We start from the raw sequence: 21,790 nt of genomic DNA on the forward strand, positions 1-21,790 counted from the left end.
ATTTATTATGTCTGAGCAAGCTCAACATTTTCTTTTTATTGAAGAATAGGAAACAATTTGCCATATAAAATGGTTTGGTAATGGTATACTAGGGTGCATGAATAAGACCAAAAATGAGCTTTCAACTTGTACATAGCCTTTGTTTAAATTATTTTATATTATTTAGAGCAGAACAGAATGAAACAGAGCAGAACAGAGTATTTCAATTCGAAGGGATCATCTAGTCCAACTGCCTGACTACTTCAGGGATGACCAAAAGTAAAAGCATGTTGTTAAGGGCCTCGCTCAAGTATCTCTTTAAACACTGACAGATTTGGAGCATTGACCGCCTCTCTAGGAAGCCTGTTCCACTGTTTGAACACCCTCTCAGTAAAGATTCCCTCTGGTGGGGAACTTACATGACATAACATCAAAAAATAAAAATCTTGATAAATCCTACATATCCCTTCCCATAGAATCAGCAAAGGCACGTGGTATTTCTGATAGTGTAGGAAGATCCATACAGACCAGTCTCTGAGGCTGTATAAAGCCCTGCTCTTAAGCACATAATGACACAAATTCCACCCACAGACAATTCTTTTAAAAGCATTTTAGTTTTGAGCTGTTGTCATTAAGGTTTGGGAGTCATTGACATTGACTTTTATAATTGTTTGTGCAGGAGAGCTGAGGAACTCAGGAACATAACATCCAGTGAACCATCACATGAAGTACTGGTTTATGTGTCACTAAATTTTTTAATAAAGCACAGAAGTGCATTTAAAAAAATGTGATTTCTCTCTGCCATCCAGAATAAGTCATATAAAATGTGAATGCTCATATTCATAATTTGTTCTGTTACTTTACAGTATTAAGATACTTTATATCACATCATAGCTGATCATGATAGTAACCTCTATGTGAGAACATGGACTCCAACTTTTTGGAGTCCTCCTGATACTGCAAAGAATTATACATGCACATAGCTTTATATTGTTTACATAATTTGCTAGATGTGAATAGCACTATTTTCCATGAGAGAAAGAAGGTTGAAGAAGTAGTAGTAAAGTACTAAACTAGGGCAAATAAGCCGTTTGTGTTTCTGGATAGTATCTCACAGTACAGTCATCTTCTTAAAAATAAACAGAACAAAACCCTTCAAATTACTTAGATTTATATATTTTTCTTAATAAGGCACTGAGTAACATAGTCAATACTGTCTTGCTCTTCAGGTGAGTTCTTCAGGAAAAGACATCCTGTCAAGTGCAGCAGACCAAGCTATGAGCAGTATTAGTGCCATTAGTGACTCAGAGAATGACTGCAAGGATTATAAAATGATACATTATTATCTAGTGGGCATTGATCATAATTATATCACTGATAAAGACAAAGCATATAAAATGTTGTGGTATAAGTATGCCCTTCAATGAAATAAAAGAAATACCATGGGAATAATTTCAGTGATAGCTGTGTGATCCTTCTGAATGCAAAATGGAAATGTTTTGCGTATCCCCAGGATAAAAGGCGTTATTACTCTAAGCTATCCACTTATTAATTTTCATTTAATAATCATGGCATATCAGACATTATAGATCTGTCATCATTTTGCTTTATGACACTGTATAACCGTAGTAACTATGCTCCATGTAAAATGTAATTCCCTCATTTAACTGCCTGCTTGGATTAAGCTGGGAGTTCTTAATTTGCTTTATCATATTGTTACGATGAACACATTGCACATAGAGCATAGCCTTCTTCTTCTTACGACAGAGTACAGATCCCTTCATCCTTGCAAAATTAATAATTAAACTAGGATTTTAATATTTGTGTTTGCTTTTGGGCTTATTATCTCTAATATGACTTTATTTTGTATGCTCTGACTAGCTCTTGAAAAAATGGGCCAGAGTTTTCAATAAATCTGTTCTGTGGCTTAAAGTGACCTCAGACTATCACTGTTGTAGAGATGGATTTGCTGATTGAATAGGTGGCATTTTTATCGTTACCAGCTTGAGGCTTGCACAAGGACCACAACTGTGATGCAAAATTAGGGAAGCTGGTTGTTATTGGTAAGGTCTATGGTGTAATGTAATGCTTCTGTTGTACCTGCCTTCCTTGAATTTTTGGGTTTTTTTTGTTTGTTTGTTTCTGCAGACTCCAGAGGAAGGAGCCTCTACAACCATCTATGCAGCAGTATCACCTGAGATGGAAGGAGTTGGTGGCTGCTACCTTTACAATGAGGAAAGGACAAAATCGGCTGATATAGCATATGATGAGGAGCTGCAGAGAAGGCTCTGGACAGAAAGCTGCAAGATGGTTGGGATTTCTGATGAATCCAGCAGGGTTCCCTAGAAGATGCCACTTCCAGCTGGGTAAATGAAATTGCATTGACAAGCATCTTAGGTGAATTCTTGCAGCATCAGTCATCATCCTGGAAATCACTGTTCAGTCCCAAAGGCAAACATGAACAGCGCTGTTCTTCACTTGAACCCCTAGTCTGCTAGGGTGTGGGGGGAAATATTCCCACAGAAAGATGTAGTGGTTGGTTTTAAATCTAACCATCAGTTTTGTAAATCATGATGTTTCAGTCTGTGATTAAAATACAGTCTTTAACCTTGTGCAGAGTTGAGTTTTCATTTTTTGTTAAACAAAACCCTCCACTTTTATTGATGAGTGTGTGGTGTCTGTGACATGTTGAATTTAAGCCACCTGTGTACATATAACTTACTCTTATTTAATCAGTTTTAAAAGCTGCAACCTTTTTTCCTTAAGCTTCATTAATCTTTAAGAAACTATTTAATGAATATCTTCCTGTTTTAGTGCAGGCAATTTGCATTCATGATCATTATGTTGTTTCTATCATAACATTCCATGTCAGATTTTATCCAGAGGTATGAACTGAAGATCAGAACAAAAAAAAAAAAAAGATAAATAAATAAAAACATCACATAGGTTATTGAATTCAGTTGTTTTCGGTTCAGGTCTCCTTTAAGCACGAGCCTACAGACAGAGAGATGAAACATAATAATAGCAACACTGGTATTGGCAGAAGATGCAATTGGCCTGTTGTCTTGGCAGTAGACTAAGATTACTCATCCCTTTATATCGTGAACCCATGTAAACTTGTATCTACAACTTCTTACATTTTCTTTGGTGAGGAGATTCACTCATCCACTACCTGTTGTGTGAAGAATTGCTTCCTTTCATCGGTTTTGAACCTAGTTCGTATGAGTTTCAAAACCAGAGTTCATGGTTTGGAAGAGACAGCAAATTAATGCCAGTCCAGTTTTTCTACATTGCTACAGGTTTCAGAGACTTCGAAGATGTCCCCCTAAACTGCCTCTTTGCCACACTGAAGACTAGCCTCTACCTACTCATCAGATTTGCATAGCAGCAACAGGATATTTTGCCTTTTGTCATGTATTCCTTTCCTAAATATTCCTGATAGCTGTGATATTTTTAATTTTATTTGACTGTCTCTGAGTGTGGAGCTGATATTTTTCATTAAACCATTTTTGATAAGTCTCAAGATTTTTCTTTTGAGTTGGTTCAGAATAATTTACATAGAAACTTCCCATGGAAGCTTCAGTCAAGATTAGAAGTCTCCCCAAAACATCTAGAAGACTCCAGGGAGACTTTATAGAATGGCAGGGGATTGGAACTGGATGATCTTTAAGATCCTTTCCAACCCAAACTGTTCTGTCATTCTATGATCTCTCCTGAGTGAGAGAATATTCTAAGCATAGACTCTGACTAGGGAGCCTAAATTCTTGCTGTTTAATGGAGTAAGCTCTACCCTACTCCCACCTCATGCATTTTAGGTGTCATCTGAAAAAGCAGTGTAATCTTGCATTTCCTGTTTTTAAGATATACACAGCAAAAGAGACTAATAGGTGGACATAAAGCTTATATTCATTTTGGGGCATTGGAAATCACTGCATGACAGAACTAAGTGGAAACAGTGTTGTGCTCTCATTTGCAGCAGACTAGAAACAATATGAATGTGTTCCTATGCACTGAACCCAGGAATAATAATCCTCTTGGCCTTTTTAGCTCAAACCTATTACTTCACTGACCATATCTCCAGCCTTTAGTTCAGAGAGGGATCACATCTAACTGAAAGAAAGCAGCCTAATATGTCTAGCAAGGAGATGAGAACAAAAATAATAAACTGAATAAGAGCATGTTTCCCTCCTGAATTAGGTCATCCATGATTTATTCCTAGCTTCTTAGTATATACAAGGTTAGCAGCAGGAAATATATCACTCAGTCACTACAACACTTTCTCTGTATGACTGGCTGACTTTGGGGTTTTTTGGTAAGTGAAAGTAGTGCTTGTGAAATGTGCCAGACTGACACTCTGGAGACTAAATTCCTCTGTTTATTCACGGATCATGCACAGGATGCAGTAAGCCTGCTAGACAGCCAACATTTTGATGTTGCCATAGCATTCCCACTGAACATCATTGCTGCTAGAATACTCAAACTAGATGGCACCAAATTACCTTCATTTTTAACTCTCTCAAAACTCCACAGTATTTACACAACCCATTTCAAGAGGCATAGGGATTGGTAAAATAACAAACAGTAAAGAGAGCTAGTCACACTTGCAGTGTAATCTGAACCACTTCGTGAGCAGTCTCAGTCCAATTAAATCTGTTTCAAACAAGACTGAAAACATGGTTTGTGAGAACCATGAACACAGATTGTGCCTGTATGGTGGAAAAGAAAGAGTCCTAAAGCCCGGGATTTATAGAACACTGCAATGCCATAAAGATATAGTTGAGCTACTTGGCAAAAGTTATCTCAGGAACTAAAAGCAGAAAACTGTCAACTCTGTAATGTCACATAAGCACAAGAGCTTGTTTTGAGCAAAATCCAGTGTTGTCATAAGGTGCTATGTGTTACTGGGAACACGCACTTGTGATGCCATTCCAAAAATCCCGAATAGTCCTTAGCATATCTGTTTAAAGAAAAAAAAGAGGACATTTATTTTACTTCTGTACATGGAAACATTAAGAACTGATTTGTTTTGTTTGTGTTTCAATGGCATGGAAATTCTGGAGATCTGAGGAACATGTGTTTCACTTCACCTAAGACATGGCTGAGAGATGGCTTGGGTCCTTTAAGTAGGTGTGTGCATATAGAAAAAATACCAAAGAGCTTTTTAACCTTGCAAAGAAAGGCAAAACAAGCTCCAGTAATTGCAAATTGAAGTTAGACAAATTAACCTTCCAACATGATATCAGATTGTCTCTCTGTGAGAGTAATTACGTATTGGAACACATAGATTTGATATCTGAAGATAATGAAAAGATGCCTCTGAAAAGATACTTGGCAAGGAGGCCAGGTTGGCTTCTATGCAAAGTAAATCAGTCACAGTGAAGTCAGACTTATATTCTTCCTCACATCCAAAGTGATAGCACTTATTTTGATTAGTATGAGAATGACCCATTGGTCACAACTTCTAAAATAGATATTTTCAAGCTAGAACTCCACCAAGCTAATGCTAAATACAAAATATAAGTGCCTTTTCCTTGTCTCAAAGAAGGCACACAAAATCCATCCAGTTCAAGTGTGAGATCAACAGAAGCATCATTTAAGGGCCACCATGCCCTTGATGAGGGAGTGAAAGCATTTTATTTTATTCCTATTTAAAAAGAGGTTGCTCTTCTTTTTCAGCTCCTGTGGGAACAAAAATCTTTAAAAGGGACAAAAAGTTGAACAATGTTTTGAAGGATAGTTCAAATAAATACTAGAGATCTTACTGCAGTGAATGCAGTTATCTAGAAATTTGATAAGACAATATTATTCAAACAATGAACTTGCCAAGGAAAGAAATAATGTGCTGACAAAGAGCCCCAAGTTTCTTAGGAAAAATGTTAACTTTTTTATTAGTTAACTAGTTTATTTGTAAACTGTGTGCTGAAAGATTAAGTGCTGTAATTTGTGTGTGAATACACTGTTATTCACACATAATAAAGTAGCTGCATCCTTCCTTCCAGTTCAAAATTGATTTTAAGCCCTAAATGTGGAACCTCTAGCCAATTTCACAATGATGTTTTATAAATATTTAAACCTTACAGTTCTTTTTTTGCACAACTATCAATTACTTCAGTACACAGTGAGAAGTGATACAGCATAGAAACAAAATGTTATCAGGCTTGCTCCTGCCTCTTCCAAATGCATGGCAGTGTTTGCCCTAAATGTAACAATACATGACAGATACTTAAATCCCATACTAAAGAAGCTATCTGTGTGGAAGCTCTGGCTCTTGTACAGTTCTGGTGTTAGACTGTCCTTGTTCATTATATGACATGGTTTATGCTCCAGCTGCCTCCATGGAAAGACGAAAGCAGATTCCAATGAAGTTAACATGAAATCTGTCACAGATAAGATAAAAACACATGACTTTACGAGAGTGAAGGCTGAGGTCATTGGCCAGTCTGCAATAGCTGGAGAAGTCAGTGCAAAAGTGAAATGTATTGCACAACATCAGGCCAGGCAAGACATAAGCCATTAATATAAACATTTTTTCAAGGGAGTTTTATTCCTTTTTTTTAAACAAAACCACTGTTTTTCAGCAGCCCACAGTGGTAACATTGACAATGGTGTGATCATTGTCAGGAAGAAAGCATACTGGTGACCAAGAGTGCTGTTTCTAGATACATGTAGTTATTTACTTCTATTCTATACCCATAACACTTGTTAGCATCTCTCCCTTTGGAAATGGGCCTAAGCCATGAATTCCTTTCACAGAAGCAATCAAGAAGAGTCAAAAAATAACAGTGACCATCATTTATTTAGATAAACGCTGTCTAGATTGAAACCAATCACTCTAAAGTGAAAGACTTCCTAACCACAGAAAATCAAAAGTGGGGGGAGAAAGGGTGAATGAAGGGGGGAGGAAACCATGCTATAGCACTTTTTGAGTGCTATTAAACCATGTGATTTCTTCACAGAATGCAAAACACATTAAGGTATTAAGCAGGCTTCTGTCCTTTCCAGAACGCAGAACAACAAACATGGTCTTCCTCTCTATCATTGCATCACTTGAACTCTCAAACTGAGCTCAAGTAACACCAAGCAGATCCATTTAATCTATTATTTAATTTTGCATTTCTGAAACTAGAAACAAGATTTGTTCCAGCTTTCCCACAGTTATGGAATTCATTATTTAGTCCATATTGATTTGCAGGTATCCACGATCTGTGGTATATCCAGGGCTTTTTTAACAATACTGAAGGAAAAAAAAACCAACTTTTTTTTTTCTCTTTTTTTTGAAGAATTCCTGCACAGGTAGGGGCCAAATCCGGCATTCTTTTCTCAGATGAACTTCTCTTTAAGACAATGTCAGTTCTTTACAAGAAATGTAACATTGTGCTCAAGAAAGTTAATGTGAAATATTTACATAGAACTTTTCCCTTAAATACATTGTACAGCTCTGCTGAAGTTAATAAGACATCCTGGAATGACTGTCGAAAGATATGTAACTTAATAACAGAAGAAGATGTAAAAACCTTGTATTATTTAAATTTGATAATGTCTCAGAACATTATCTCTGGAGTGAAAGCACCTTCATGCTTCTATTGGCATATTAAAGCCCATATTTTGTCTCAAAGAGATTAATGTCAAACACATGTGCAATCTAAAAATTCCACTGATATAGTATATTGAGAGAAGAGAGTAGCATTCATCCCACTTAAAAAGAATCACCAAAAAGCAGGATAGTTTAGGCCAGTCAGTTAGGCTCCATCTGCGGTCAGTGAGTGTAACACTTCTACGGGACAACTCCTCCGACTTATTTGAGTGTGAAACTAGTCATGACACCATCTCTCTGACTAGCTAGAGAGGGAAAATAGAAAAATAGACCAGCAGTCTAGAGGTTTACTAACTGTTGAGCTCTTGTTGGTTCAGCCAGCTCTACAAGAAGTCACACTGCCTAAGAATAAAGGCTTTCTTCTCTGGGATTTTATTTATTTTTTTTTTTATTTGCTTGTTGTTTTCATAGGTTTTTAGCTCAGTAGCTAAGGCACCGTAGCAATCTTACAGTTTGATCTTCTACACAACAAAGATGAACTAATTCCAATTTGAACTGGATCATCTGTTCTCGATAGTCACCAGTTCATGTCTGAAATTTTCCAGCTAGCATAGAGCACATTCGATATATTCTTTCCACCCATAAATTGCCCTCAGCTTAAAAACCTGAGCTTTATTTCACATCCGAATTAGAGCAACTTTTCATGTCCCAGCTGTTTGGTCTAGTTATGCTTTCACCTGCTGGTTTGAAGAACTCATTTTCTGATCCTGGTGAAGACAGCCAGGAAGAGAAGAAGTTGTCTCTTGGGATATTTTTGATAACCTAGCTTAATTAAGCTCTTTGAATCTTTACATCCTGTAATAATTTTTTTTTTCTATTTGTGACTCTTATCTGATTTTTCAACTTCCCTCCTGTTTTTGAGATCTCAACAGCAGATTTTGATATACACAGGTAACATAACCTCACTAGTTAGTTAATTTTTTTGACTGTTCCTACACACCCTAAAGCTATATGAACCTTCTTTCCCGAAGCATCACAGGGCAGATCAGATCTGAAGAGTCTATAACCCTTTTTCATACTCACAAAGTTTTATCCCATAAACGCAGTCCACGTTGTTTGTTTCAAGACGTATGATCTAATAGAACTCTGAATGCTTCTTTTACTGTGACTTATTTCCACTGTTAAAGCCCTAAATCTGCACTAAAGAGTATCTGAGAGTATCTTGGAGCTGTTGAGACAGGAGGTGCGACAGGGACCAAGAGTCGAGGACTGACGTCATGAAGAAGTGCCATAGTTCAGCAATTAAAGCCATAGATAAAATAGTACGCAGTGACCTGCCTTATCTGGAACATAACTAATTTCACCAAATAAATCATTTCAGTTTTAGAAATTATTTCTGTTACTTATCTCTGACACAATCTCCTATAAGATATTTCTCTGTTATCGCAGCCAGGATTAGCTGTATAAATGCACGTTGCTCCACACCTGTGAGATGAAGAGATCACTGGCAATTACATAGTACTTCAGGACAGTGCTGAAGCTTCATCAGGTTTGCTCCAAACCTTGGCTCTGGCAGATTTAGAAAAGCAGATTAGGCCCTCAGAGATCTTTTTCTTTTTTTTAAAACCTAATACTAATTCTTCATTTTTAACCCCTCATTCCCTCTCAGAAGCAACTTCTTTATGCAAACTTCTGTGCAGGAGGGAGATTTCTCCCAAAGCTGATGGAAAGATGTCTTGTTCCATGCATCTGCTTGGCACACTAGTTGTGATCTCAACATCATAGCTCCCTCTTGCCCTGCTGGGTCTTATTCCTGGACATGAAATTCAACCCACTAATTCAAAATTTCTCTGCTTGTTAGGATGAGAATCATTACCATCTGTTTTACAGGACTCTAAACCACATTTCATACTACATTTATTTAATCCACAATTGCTGTTACTGCATTTATCAGCAGCCTTCTTGTAGAACAGAAAGCATTTTACCACAAACTCTTTCTCCAGGAAATACTGAAAAATACAGCTGTCATCCTGCATCTGAACAAAAAAGCAAGATGTGGGTATTTCCTGCAGAACACGGTTTCTGAAATATTTCTTTTAGAAAATCAAAACAGTTTAATAAAAATGTTTAACATAAATAACATTAGAAAGGTGATGGAAATATTGATATTAAAAATTTAAAATGCTCAGTTTTCCAGAACATGAAAAATAACAGCAAACTAGGGCTTTTTTTAATACCTTGTAAACAGAAAAATTGTATTCATGTTTGAAGTGATCTGGACCAATATGGCTGTGTTTCTCATGCTATTTCACTTTAGACAGTGCAGCATTTTGCAGTGAAGTAGTTTCTTTAAACAAACTCGGCGAAGAAGCCTTTAGTGAAAGACATGTCTTTTATTCTGCTCTGAAAATAAAATTCTACCTCTGTAGCAGTTGCATTGTGAAGAGATTTTTCTGTTGATGAAGATGAATTGATGACTTGAACTGTAGGAGAGGATTCATTGCACAGAATTTTTCTTTCCACATCACACTACTGGGGCCTGTGAAGACCCAGAAATGAAGATACAGCACATATGTTTGATTTTTTTTTTATCTTCTCCTCCTCCTCCATCACTTGTTTTGGCTGTGAAGTCAGAATAACAAGAAAACAAGAGAAGGAAATTAACAGCAATGTGCTTCCATTGGAAAAGTGCAAAAACGAAAGAGCAGTTATCAGAATTTTGTTATCAGGCCAAGCACTTCATATCCCTGATGTGTTCTTTGGGGTTTTTAAGATTGGATATTAGGAAAAACTTCTTCACTAGAAGGGTTGTCAAACATTGGAACAGGCTGCCCAGGGAAGTGGTTGAGTCACTATCCCTGGAGGCACTTACAGGATGTGTAGGTGTGGCACTTCTGGACATGCTTTAGTGCTAGACTTGGCACTGCTGGATTAGTGGTGGACTTGGCATTGCTGGATTAATGGTTGGACTTAATCATCCAAAAGGTCTTTTCCAGCCAAAATGATTCTGTGATTCTATATCTCAGTTTTTAATATGCCCTTGAAGAGTAGCTCTCAGAGCCACAGCACTTGGGAAATCTGGTCCCATCTGTTAGGGGTGTGACTTACCTCCTTTTAAAATGAAAGACTTGTAGTTTCTGTTTGTGTTCAACCTTCATTTCACAATAGCTGGTAATACAAAGTGGCTGCTGTTTTCAGTACAGCTGAAAAGGTCAAATTCTGGGTGTTGCTCTGTTTTGAAATGTCACCCTTTTAATTCATTGACAAAATCATGCAAAATGATTTTTATTTTATTTCAGAGGCTCAGGGTCAGGAGGGAATACTGTGGTCATCTGAAAAACAACCTTCAGACCTGAATATCTGCAAAGTATTTTTATGAATGTTTTGCAAATACCTTCCTGTCTTGCATTCTTCTAAGGCAAGTGAAAAGGTCTGAGTAATAAGATAGACTGAATTTGTAATTTTTTCCTTTCCCTAAATTTCTGTAAAGCTACATGACCTAATTCTCCTTAGAGCAGATGTTTTGGGACACTGCAGTTAGACTATTCATCACATCAGGTCATCAAAACACATAACTATAAATGCATGTGCTTGAGCATATTCTAAGTAAATTGCTTTTAAGTGTGCGTTCAAATTTCTGCATGTGCTTTACTGACTAGGAGCTACAGTGCGTTGTGCTACATATATGGGACAGGTGACAAAAGGGTTTTGGAATCACACCATGGTAAGTACAATGCACAGCACAAGCTGGAGGGCTAATTTTTATTTGTAATGAAGACCAAGCAAATGGTTTCCGTGTTTGAAAGTTTGTCATACGCATGAACACTAGCCCAAAGATATGTTTAAACTTTATGCCTTTTAGTTAAATACATTTTAATCAGAAAATCATTGTGTCTGCATAATGTCTAGAGGAAAATAATAGAGATGTTAAGGTATATTTTTAAAATAGAAACCCCAAACTAGCCCTATATTGCTATACCACTCACCACAAGTCATATACCACAAGTTCAAACTATATATCAAAATGACAATGAGGCATAGAGTTTTGGGAGAAGACATGGGAATGAGCCCCGTGTCAGAGTATTATAAATACAGAAATTATTATTTGCAAGCACTTGATTATGTACAGTGCTACAAGACAATTCAAAGCTCTGCACTTCTTTACAGGCATGTAAACCGGAGTGATAACTGTATGTCAGTGTAAAATTGTTCATTTTCATGAATGGGAAATAAATTCAAAACCACTTAGATTTCATATGTTCAAAAAGTAGGTGCTTTGCTGAATACAAATGAACTTGTACTTCTTCCTATTTTTCTTCTGTCCTCCATTTTTAATAAGTCTTTTGTTAGATGTGATAAAAAGCTTTCGATCAAACCTCTTGAGGTAAAATCCAAAACTCTGGGGAAAAATAAGGAAGATTAATTTGTTTAGCTTCTAAAAACATGACCACTTTGCCAAGAACCTCCAGCTGGCATAGGACAGGAAAAACGTCTCTCCTGATTGCAAATTGCCCATTCTAAAATGGCACAGCAGCAGCTTTCCACCCTGATTACCTACAGCTGGCCTGCCTTTCACCTCCCCTCTGTCAGGCAAAACAATAGTTTCCTCTTGCCATCTCTTCCATCTACCTTCTCCAAGATGCACACAGAGTTATGAAACACAGTTGACAATTACTTGTGTATTTGAGATGCACTGTGGCTGTCAGGAGCTCATGAACAGGAGATGAGGTCTGTATTATTCTCCACACCAGGTGGTATAGCTGTGGGAACAAACAGGCAGTCTTGTGGCTCATACAAGTACTGATCTTGAGACTAACGGCTCTCAGTTTAACTTCATTATGTTGATCAGTTAGGTAGCTCTAGAGAAAGGTTGACTGACAGCTATGGGCCTGAGGGAGTCTTCTTAGCCAAAGAAAGCATTAGCTTTCAATCCCAGGGGATGGAGATAGTTGTTCAGAGGAAACTGGGGGTGGGATATGTTTTCATGGATTTGAGTGGCCTGGATGCTACTCAAGATGAAACAAAAATAGAAGAAGCTGCTCTGTAGATGCTCTAAACCATGGTGAAGTGGATGGGGCAAGATGTGGGTAATGTAGTGTGCAAGTGCTCTTAGTAACAATGAAAGTAAGCACAGGTTTAAATTAAACATGGGATGAGATGATGCTCTGGACCGGAGGAGGGAGCAGGGCTGGCACCTCTCTGCTGCAGGTGAGTGTGTGTTCAGAAGGCTGCAGAGGCTCAGGCTTACTGCTTTGATTTTCTCATAGATCTGTGGCTCTGCAGCTTGGCAGAGCTTCAGTGCTGGGTGTGAAAGCAGAGAGTGCCTACCCAGAGCACTACCTAATCCCTCTGCTTGTGCTATGTGCCTGGAAAGAGGGAGATTAATTGGGGGGGGGTGGGGGTGGGGGGGGTGATTGCACAGACACCTGTCTTATTCCCTTAACACTGAAGAGCTTGGTATTTTATGAACAAAACAGTCCCAGTGCCTGTTGTGGGGGTCCCAGCCCTACAAGAAGGTCTTACAAGAGCTCAGAGTACAGAATACAGTTCAGATTGTGTGATGGTTTAAGCATGGATCTGCTTAGTTCCTAGGTGAGAGAGTTTATATAGGAGCAAAGCACAAACTGTCAAGATGAAGGTCCCAGCTGTGCACAAAAGTAGATTTTTGTGCACCTGAGTTGAGAGAGGGAGGCTTCCAGTGAATTGAAGAGCTACTAAAGCTGGGCAGGTCCTGAGCAGGAGTATTTTTGGTGGGATATTTTGATATTCTGATCTTCATCCCTGTCTTATTTTAAAGGTTTTGGTTGTTTGGTTTGGTTTAAAATCTGAACCTTGCTAATTCATATTCATTAGGAAGAAGACCAGGAAATGCCCTGCTAGAGGACTCTGCTGGAGCAGCCAAATCTGAGATAATCTGTTCCTCTGTGGGAAAGCAGCACAGAGGAGTGGCTGGTGAAGGGCTGCATGACACCTGCCTGCCGTGGGCATTAGGAATCCTCCCCATTGCGCTGAGCAAGGAAATGAGCACCAGGAGACACCAAGAGCAATCAGAAGTGATAGAAACACAAACATAGCATAAAAATGAAACTAATACATAAGCTAAATACTGTTGCAACGGATGGCCATTGCACTCCTTTGTGTGCTGCTTCTCCTCCCTTTTCCTCCAACAGGAGACAGCTATAATTACAAACTCCACGTGTGTTAGGTGAGACCCATATATTAGTTGTCTAAATACATCCCAAGCCTGTGGGTACAGGAGTGTCTCTGTAAAATACTTCAGGTTCTGTTTCTCTCAAGAGTGACTCTAGTTCTTCTCTAAAAACACTGTGGGGAAAATGAGCTGTTGAGCCGAAAGACAGTGGTTGTGGCACAGAGAGGAATGATTCAGTGATGAATGAATTAGGCTGATCAGAAATCGAAATTTTCTTATCATCTGGGGTTATGTCCAATGAATAGTTTTAGCAGTCTTAGGGTATTCAAGAAGTTGAAGTATTTTAAAACTGGAGTCCTGTTAGAGCAGGGACAGGTATATACGCAGCAGTAGACCTGAGCTTGATGACCTAAGTGGCTCCTTGGAAACCTAAATTCCTTGACACATTTAACATCATGCATTTCTAGAGAGTGTAGTTTGAGTTCTGGTGAATGCTGGTTAGTTATGAAGACTGCTGAAGGGGTTTTAGAAATGACAGCCTTCGGCAAGCCTGCCACTAGCAAAGACTTCTTGCACTGTCTGCAATTGCAAAAGAAATGAGAAAATAATCAAGGCTCCTATAATAAGTGTAATTCAGGAAGCAATTAAGACACTAGCTTTAAACCACAGTAGAGGCTTGTGCTGTAGCTCAGCATCCAAATATAATGAGGGAACAGAGGAATCCCCCACTGCTGCATTGGAGATCCCTTTCTTTCCGAGGGAACTTGATTTCTTGCATGCTAAAAGGCTGCTCTCAAACTGTCTAGCCTTTCTCTTCAGTGATTTTTCATTCCTTGCACCTGTATGCAGTCCGTAAACAGATAAGTGATAAATGATAGGTGTCTGGATTAATCTTCCTTGCAGTGTTCCCAGCACGGATAGGTCCTCTTAAAAAAAAAAGAGGGGGCTTAAGGGGGTGAGGTGGGGGTGGAGGGCAGGGGGAGTAAAGTCTGGTTTCACATCACAGAGTCACAGAGTCATTAGGGTTGGAAGGCACCTCTGGAGATCATCTGGTCCAGCTCCCCTTCGAAGGCAAGGCCACTTAGAGCAGGTTACACAGGAACGTATTCAGGCAGGTTTTGAATGTCTCCAGAGACTCCATGACTCCCTGGGCAGCCTGTTCCAGTGCTCTGCCACCCACATCATAAAGAAGTTCTGTCTCATATTGAGGAGAAACTTCTTGTGTTTTAGTTTATGGCCATTGCTCCTTGTCCTATTTCTGGGCACCACTGAAAAGAGTCTGACACCATTCTCTTGGCACACGCCTTTAAGGTATTTGTGTTCATTAATGAGATCTTCTCTCATCCTGATTTTGAGTGCTTTAAATCCATGTCCACATGACACAGGTTTTGACATATTTGTCTTGACCACATCACAGGTGATTCTTTTAGGGCTAGAAGCTCCCCAGCAACCAGAGGTGATGCTGTGCATGCCTGGTGCTCTTTTTACCAAGAGTGGGGGAAACCTCCCATGGTTAAACTCCTTCAGCTTTCTTACTTACTTCAGTCAAGATCTGAGGATGTTTTCTGGCTAATTTTAAGTAAAAATGTGTCTTCCCCTCCCACACTTCCTGATATGTGGTAGATTATTTTGTTGATAATGTGTTCTCAGAAATGGCTGATGAGATGCAGATATCAATGAACAAGTTGTGCTGCCAGCAGGGACTCTGGAAACCTTGGGCTGACAGGGAGCTCCTAGTGTCCCTGATCACCTTCAGCAGGTTTGTGTGCAAGGATGAGGGTAGAGAGTGTTAAGCTGCTGTGTGTCAGCACAGGTCATATGAGTTCAGACAAGACAATATTTTTTGGAGATAGCCTTTGACTTTTTAAGCTTTGCTGTGAGTGGATGCAGAACAAGAAAACATGTCTGTAGGCATAAACTCAAAAATTGCCTCAAGAGTAGACATGGGAGTTTGGATCTTTCTTAAAGCTGGGCAAAATAGATGGCATTTGGCAGAGGGAAAATCAATGGAGCAGCTCTTTTTTTTACATAAAGGCTTAACTTCTGTATCTGACTTTTACATGAACCTGGGAAGACTAAAAGATGCTCTTGCTGCATCCAGGTTTTACTTCTAATGTGGGAAGTATAGCAGAGTACGGAGACTGCTCTCCTGCAGTGTCCCAGAATTGCTGCAGGGCCAGAGATGTAGCTCTCAAACAGAAATACTACAAAGAAGGAAGGCATTTTGTTCGAATGTGGGGTGTTCAAACCAACCCAAGTTTGAGAGGGGCTTTGCTGTCTGTGCAGGCTTAAAAGGATGTAAGAACTGTTAGAGGAAAAGATCTGGAGAAAGCCAGAGGATACAACTGGAAGAGAGTAGTACGAAGGGATTAAACTTCAAAAAAATCTGTAAGAGAATAAATACTAGTTCTACTCACCCAGCTTGCTTCTAAATATTAGGGTCCTAGTGGAACCATCCTCTGAAGTTCAGTAACTCTGTCACTCACCATAGAGCCTTTGCCGTGTCCCAGAGGGAGATCTTCTCTGGCCATGTTTAGGTGCAGTAGTTAGGTAGGCAGGAGTTCATCAAGGGGAAATTGCAATAGGAAAGTGGGAAAAGGCAGAGCAGAAAACAAGCAGTAAAGAAATAAGCCAGCTAAGGAACATTGCAAGAGATAGGAGAGAGCAATTTCTAACAGAAAGTGGGATAATGAAATATGAATGATTCAAGCTATGAAGGAGAAAGGAAATCCTCAGGGAAAAGACTGACTGTGGAGAAGGCAGCTGCAGAAGAAAACAGAGTGTAAACCCAGCTAAGCAGCTTGAAGAGAATGGCGTAAACAAACAGAAACCTTCTGTTTATTTTGAAAGGCTGCTTTAGACATTGCTACCTGGAGAGCAACACCTTCTACTTCTCACTATTTTAATGCAAGAAAGTGAGAAGTTCTGATTATTCCTGACCCCTGGTTTGTCTTGGAAGTAAACTCCTCCTCACATGTTCTGTTTGCTTGATGCATTTGTAAATTACTATCCCGATCTTAGCATAATCTTTGAAAGAGAGAACTGAAGCAAACTTTCTTTCTGGACCTGTGCCTCTAAGACTGCAGCTTCAGTGACCAACCGTCATTTAGTTAAACATGGTAAAGTAAACTACAGCTCAACACTGGGTTTGTTGGGTCTTTTTTCAAATTCCAGTTTTAGTTTAGAACTGTGATCCTGAGAGCCTCCCTTCCAATTTGCTGCCAATTTGCTCCACTGAAATAGCTTAGAAGTTCCTCAGCCACCTTGAATTATGTCTCTGTCCACATTCTGCTCTCAAGCAAGCTGAAGTCCTTGGTGTCTTCTTCTCATTTGGCCTAGGTCAAAACCCCTGAACCAGGGAAAGGAGCTTTCCTCAAAGAGTTAAATAATGACCCTGCTAGCTGCTACCTCTATAATCATGGGAGAGAGTGGCACACAATTCACTTTTACAGGCACCTCTTTGTTTGTCACAGATTGAAGGTTTCTGAGCTCAGGATAGACATTCAGCTTTAGAAAGGATGAATCTCACCAAGGAGGCAGGCAGACAGGCAGTCTTAGAACAGACCTAGTGTATCTTGACAGGGCCAAGAAATATGTGACTTTCTGAGATGGACCTGGCTGCCCAGAGAGGCTCGGAGCTACTCTAACCTGGGCTGGATAAAGCCTGAGCAGCCTTGATCATAAGTTCACCCTGCTTTGAGCAGAGGGTTGGATGAGAAGACCTGCAGAGGTCCCTTCTACTCTGAAGTGCCCACAGAGACTATGAAGTCCACGTCTCTGATGATAGGCTGTCCTTAAGGAAAGGAGAATGAGGAGAGGGGAGGGAAGGGAAGGGATGGGAGTGATGGGAGGAAGAGGAGTGGACAGCTTGCAACTAAAGACACAGAACTTAAATAAAACTTCTGTTGGCCAAGGAAAGTGTGGCTTTGGGTCTACTCATTCAAGAAGAGAAATCATGGATTCTAACTTACCATAAGACTTTTTGTATCCTATATTCAATTGGTCGTTAAATCCGGAGCAAGGAGGGGAAAAGTATGCTAAGAACAGTCAAAACTTAGTCCATATTTCTTGAGTTTTGTTTTAATAATACAACAGCAGATCTATCGTGCCTAACCTTTAGTATAGATGAGACATTTCAGAGTCAAGGCTGTAAGGACTCCAGCATTATAAAAAAAAAATAAAAGATTAGCCTTTCACTGCATTCATGACATAAAAGTAATCAAGCACTGTGCCTTTCTCATCATTTTGAAGTAAATGGTAACAGCATTCAACCTCAGAACAGTCTTCTGAGCTGCATATCTTGCTTAGAGTCATCTCAATGCAGAGCTGATTAAAGTATCTGGGAAATGAGGCTCAACATTTCGTTCATGCAGACTTTTAGACATTTCCTGGCTCAAACAAGTTGTCTTTTCTGCTTCCCTTTGCAAGGTACCAAATTTTTCCCTATGACAGAGGCTTACTCAAAGTCCTGGATTCAGCTCTAGAGGACCAAGGTCCTCAAAACTGACCATGAAGCACCAGGGTCTTTGCTCAGACCTGGGCCTGAGATCCTGACTTCATGTTCTCTATTCAAAACCAGATATCTACGTCAGAGGTTTCTGTTAATCCTCTCCCTGTGGAAGGTGCTTCAGTGCCAGTTGCACCAGCCCTGCTCCTTTTCTCCATGTGTCACCTTTCCATGCTATTGCAATACAACCCATAGTGTATCTGCCCAAAAGCAAGCTCACGTTTGAATCTTATGCTGCAAGATGGAAAAAAATGTAGGAAAAAGGAAAATAAATTAATAAACACAGTCTTACAAATTTTATAAGCAGAATCAGATCCTTCTGCTTCTGCAAAAAGGGAACAATCTGATTTCTTCAGAAAGAATTTTTGATGATTAAAGTGTTGTTGGCAATAAATCCACAGAGGCTAATTATGAATTCTCTGTTGCACTTCTTGCTTCTCTCTCAGATAGTTGGCCAGCACTGTGAAAACACTGTAACATCTTAAATTGGGAAGGAAAAGATTTAAAGCAGAGTTTGACCTGTCTTACCATTTTATAAATGTCAAGTCCTTCCATGGAAGTGGATGGAGCTATGCTAGTGCATCTGTTACTGTGATACCTCATTCTGTTTGTATGGCATGTACAAACTGGGGAAACATATCCCAAATGACACAAAACATGTAATGGTTCTTTAATAATGGATGTCTATGAGTGTCACACAAGGACGTCTGATATCTGCAAGCTTATCCTTTCTTCCCTCTCAAAGCCATGAAAAGTATTTACATATGTAAATGACATAAATCTATAGTTCTCTTTCCTACAGACACACCAGTTTTGCAGGAAGGTATCTATGGCATGTTCCAGGCTGTATATTAGCCATTCTGTGCTTAAAAGACAATGGATCCTCTTTCCCCCACGGCAGGTTTGAAGCTTGAAAAAAAGTTTTTGTTCTATTACAACCATGTGTGACAGTAAGACTTTCTATTCTGAAGCTCTTTAAAAGGGTGTATTGCTTCTTATTTATGAATTCATAGCACAGACAGAAGGGATGAGACTGGATAAAATAGGTGCCCACAATGGAAGCATTCTGGCATAGCAACAATAGGCTTGTGAAAGAGCTGAGCTGCCTTAAAGGTCCAATCTCATGAGAATCGCAACCTTCAGCCTTTGAGAAACAGTGGTTTGTTCAGGGTTTTCTCTCTAAATCTGTTTCCCCTTTTATGAATGTTCCCAAACCTACTGGTTTTGCCTCAGAAATAAAATGCAGGGAGAGCACAAGGTATTTCACTGTTGGAAGAAAGGCTGAACACCTATCTCTGTGTGGATGCCAAACAATGAGGACAGCCATATCTGTATTCCAGTCATGTTTCCTTATTGTCTGTGCTGTCCTGCCCATCTCCAGAACACAGGAAACTGCTTAGGGGAATGTAATTCTCTTTAGAAGTCTGTCACTGTGAATTACTGAGGGGAAAAGGCAAATCACAGGGTAGTGTAGCAGTACTTTGGTGCCAAAATAATCCTAGACCTTTGCAGTGTCAAAAAATAATTTGCAGTGAATATCCAAGTTCCTTTGTATCTTTTTCTTGAGGCTAGACACATGCTAATATCTTCTATAGAGAAAAACAGATCTCATGTTAAAGGCACATTTGGAAAGAAGACAATTTCTACCATTGCCAAATTTTAGTCTTTAGACCCTGCATGTAAACAATTGCCTTGCATTTGACATGATCAGGTCTACCTGTTTTGTGTAAGGTTTCCTCCAGTAGCTGAATTTGCAACTTGCTTCAATGCTCTTTTTTTCATCCTGGTTCAAAAATTGCATAACTATGTTGTCTTCAAGAAACAGTGTGTTTATAATGTAAAAGCAGATGAGCCTGGGGTGCTCTGGGAGACTGTAAGTCACATTTAAAGTAACTTGTATGTAAAATTATTCAACAAAAAGTAGTAGCCTGAAGTGACTCAGTGGTTCAGATACTCTCTAGTGCAGTTAAGCAGCCTAGAATAATTTGTCACTGGTCTTTTTTGTGTTGTCATTGATTCCTGAAATGAGACTGTTCCTGCTTGTATTTTCAAAAGTTTGATTCAGGAAAGTTGTCCCTAAGGAAAAGATCAGCAGAAAGCCGATGCATCAACAAAATTGTATGCTAATCGTCAGATGAAGGCAGGAGAAGAATGGAAGTCAAGAATATGAAGTAAGGAATATACGTTATGCTGTCTCTCTGCACAGCAGCAGATTTCATTTCTACAGAAGCCTTAGAAGAGGAAAAACACCAAAACAACACCATCGTCCGTCCCCCCTCCATTAACTGAATAATGATTACAACTGAAAGTCAGCTCAAGCTAGTAGAAATTGTCCAAATGCCAATGCCAAGTCTATTCAGACAGACTTGGCGAAGACCCACAGATTCCTCATGACCATTAGATTCCCTAAAATTTCTGAAAAATAAGCTACAAACTCATTAAAGAGAATTATTTTTTTTTCTTTAGGTAAGATTAGTAATGGTGACAGAACTTCATCCATTTACAAGTGTTACAATATCACTCAGAAGCAGAATCTCCCATTTCAAGTAAACTGGTGCTACACCATGTGAATACATTTCTAGAAACAGACAGGATGGAAACAATAATTTACGTCTTGTTTTTAAGTGTAAAGTTTAATTTGGAGGAAGTTCTTTATCTCCATGTAATACAAGTGACTGCACCATCCTCATATTCAACAGAACCCAAATCGGATTAATATTAAATGATTAAATTTGGTGGTGAGAGAGTTGCCCTTGAATTGCCTGCTGGGACTGTCTCTAAAGACTTGCATTTTGCCCTTCTTATGTCCTTTCTGTCTAATTTGAAAAAAAAAAAACAAAAAAACACCACCTTATTTTACTGTAAAATTTACAAATTAAACAACTTTGCCACAATGCATGCAGTGCCTGGCTGAACAGGGCTCTGATTAGCTTGCTGTGTCAGGGCTCACCACTGCAGCACAAAGAAATAGATAGTTTTAAAAATCTGCTTCTTGCACCATTTGAATAGGAATATAAAAAAAAAGTTAATTAAAAAATGGCATTCCCCAAAATTGTAAAAAGTTTTATGAAGTGGAAATTTTGCAGTCCCTTAATGTTTTTCTAAATGGGTCAATTTTTTCCATCCAAAAATTAATTTTTTGTAAATTATTTTGTGGTCTTCATGCTCATGGTTCAGGTATTGGGAAAGAAGGCAGGGATTTGGTGTGGGAGAATCATTTTTAACCTCTTTTTAAAATTATCCTTCTTCTGTTTTTTCATGCTTTTCATGTTTTTGTCTCTGAACTTTTCATGTTTTTGTCTCTGAATTTTGCTTTCTTGAAGAGAGTAAAGAGTGAATGCAGAAAGAGGGCAAAACTCAAAGACAAACATGTTTTAAAATCTGAGTTTTAAAAAACAGAAACAAAAAGACATTTTATATCTATATAATATATATATTATACATATATATAAAAGGTGAAATTTTAAAAAATAACCCCACCTTTGAAAATGCGCTGACAGGAATAAGCCATCCTTTTGCAAGCCCTTTGCATTAATATTTGCTATACCTGGAACCATCTAGGAATGTTCTTTTGCTCTTTTTCAGGTTATTACAGAAATCACTTAATTCCATAAAGATG

The 21,790-nt window shown here is 38.9% G+C and overlaps 1 protein-coding gene across 3 annotated transcripts in view; it reads left to right on the forward strand.

The window, feature by feature from the left end:
- DHRSX (dehydrogenase/reductase X-linked) overlaps window positions 1-2,591 on the forward strand; it is a 171,729-nt gene extending 169,138 nt beyond the window's left edge. For all 3 annotated transcript variants that reach the window (XM_065677527.1, XM_065677529.1, XM_065677530.1), the window contains one exon: window positions 2,128-2,591. In XM_065677527.1, coding sequence (XP_065533599.1) covers window positions 2,128-2,325 — 198 coding nt within the window. In that variant the 3' untranslated portion in view covers window positions 2,326-2,591. The remainder of the gene's footprint in view (window positions 1-2,127) is intronic.
- Window positions 2,592-21,790: the final 19,199 nt, after the last annotated feature.

Source organism: Lathamus discolor, chromosome 4, assembly GCF_037157495.1.
Source record: "Lathamus discolor isolate bLatDis1 chromosome 4, bLatDis1.hap1, whole genome shotgun sequence".
NCBI classification, from domain to species: Eukaryota; Metazoa; Chordata; class Aves; order Psittaciformes; family Psittacidae; genus Lathamus; species Lathamus discolor.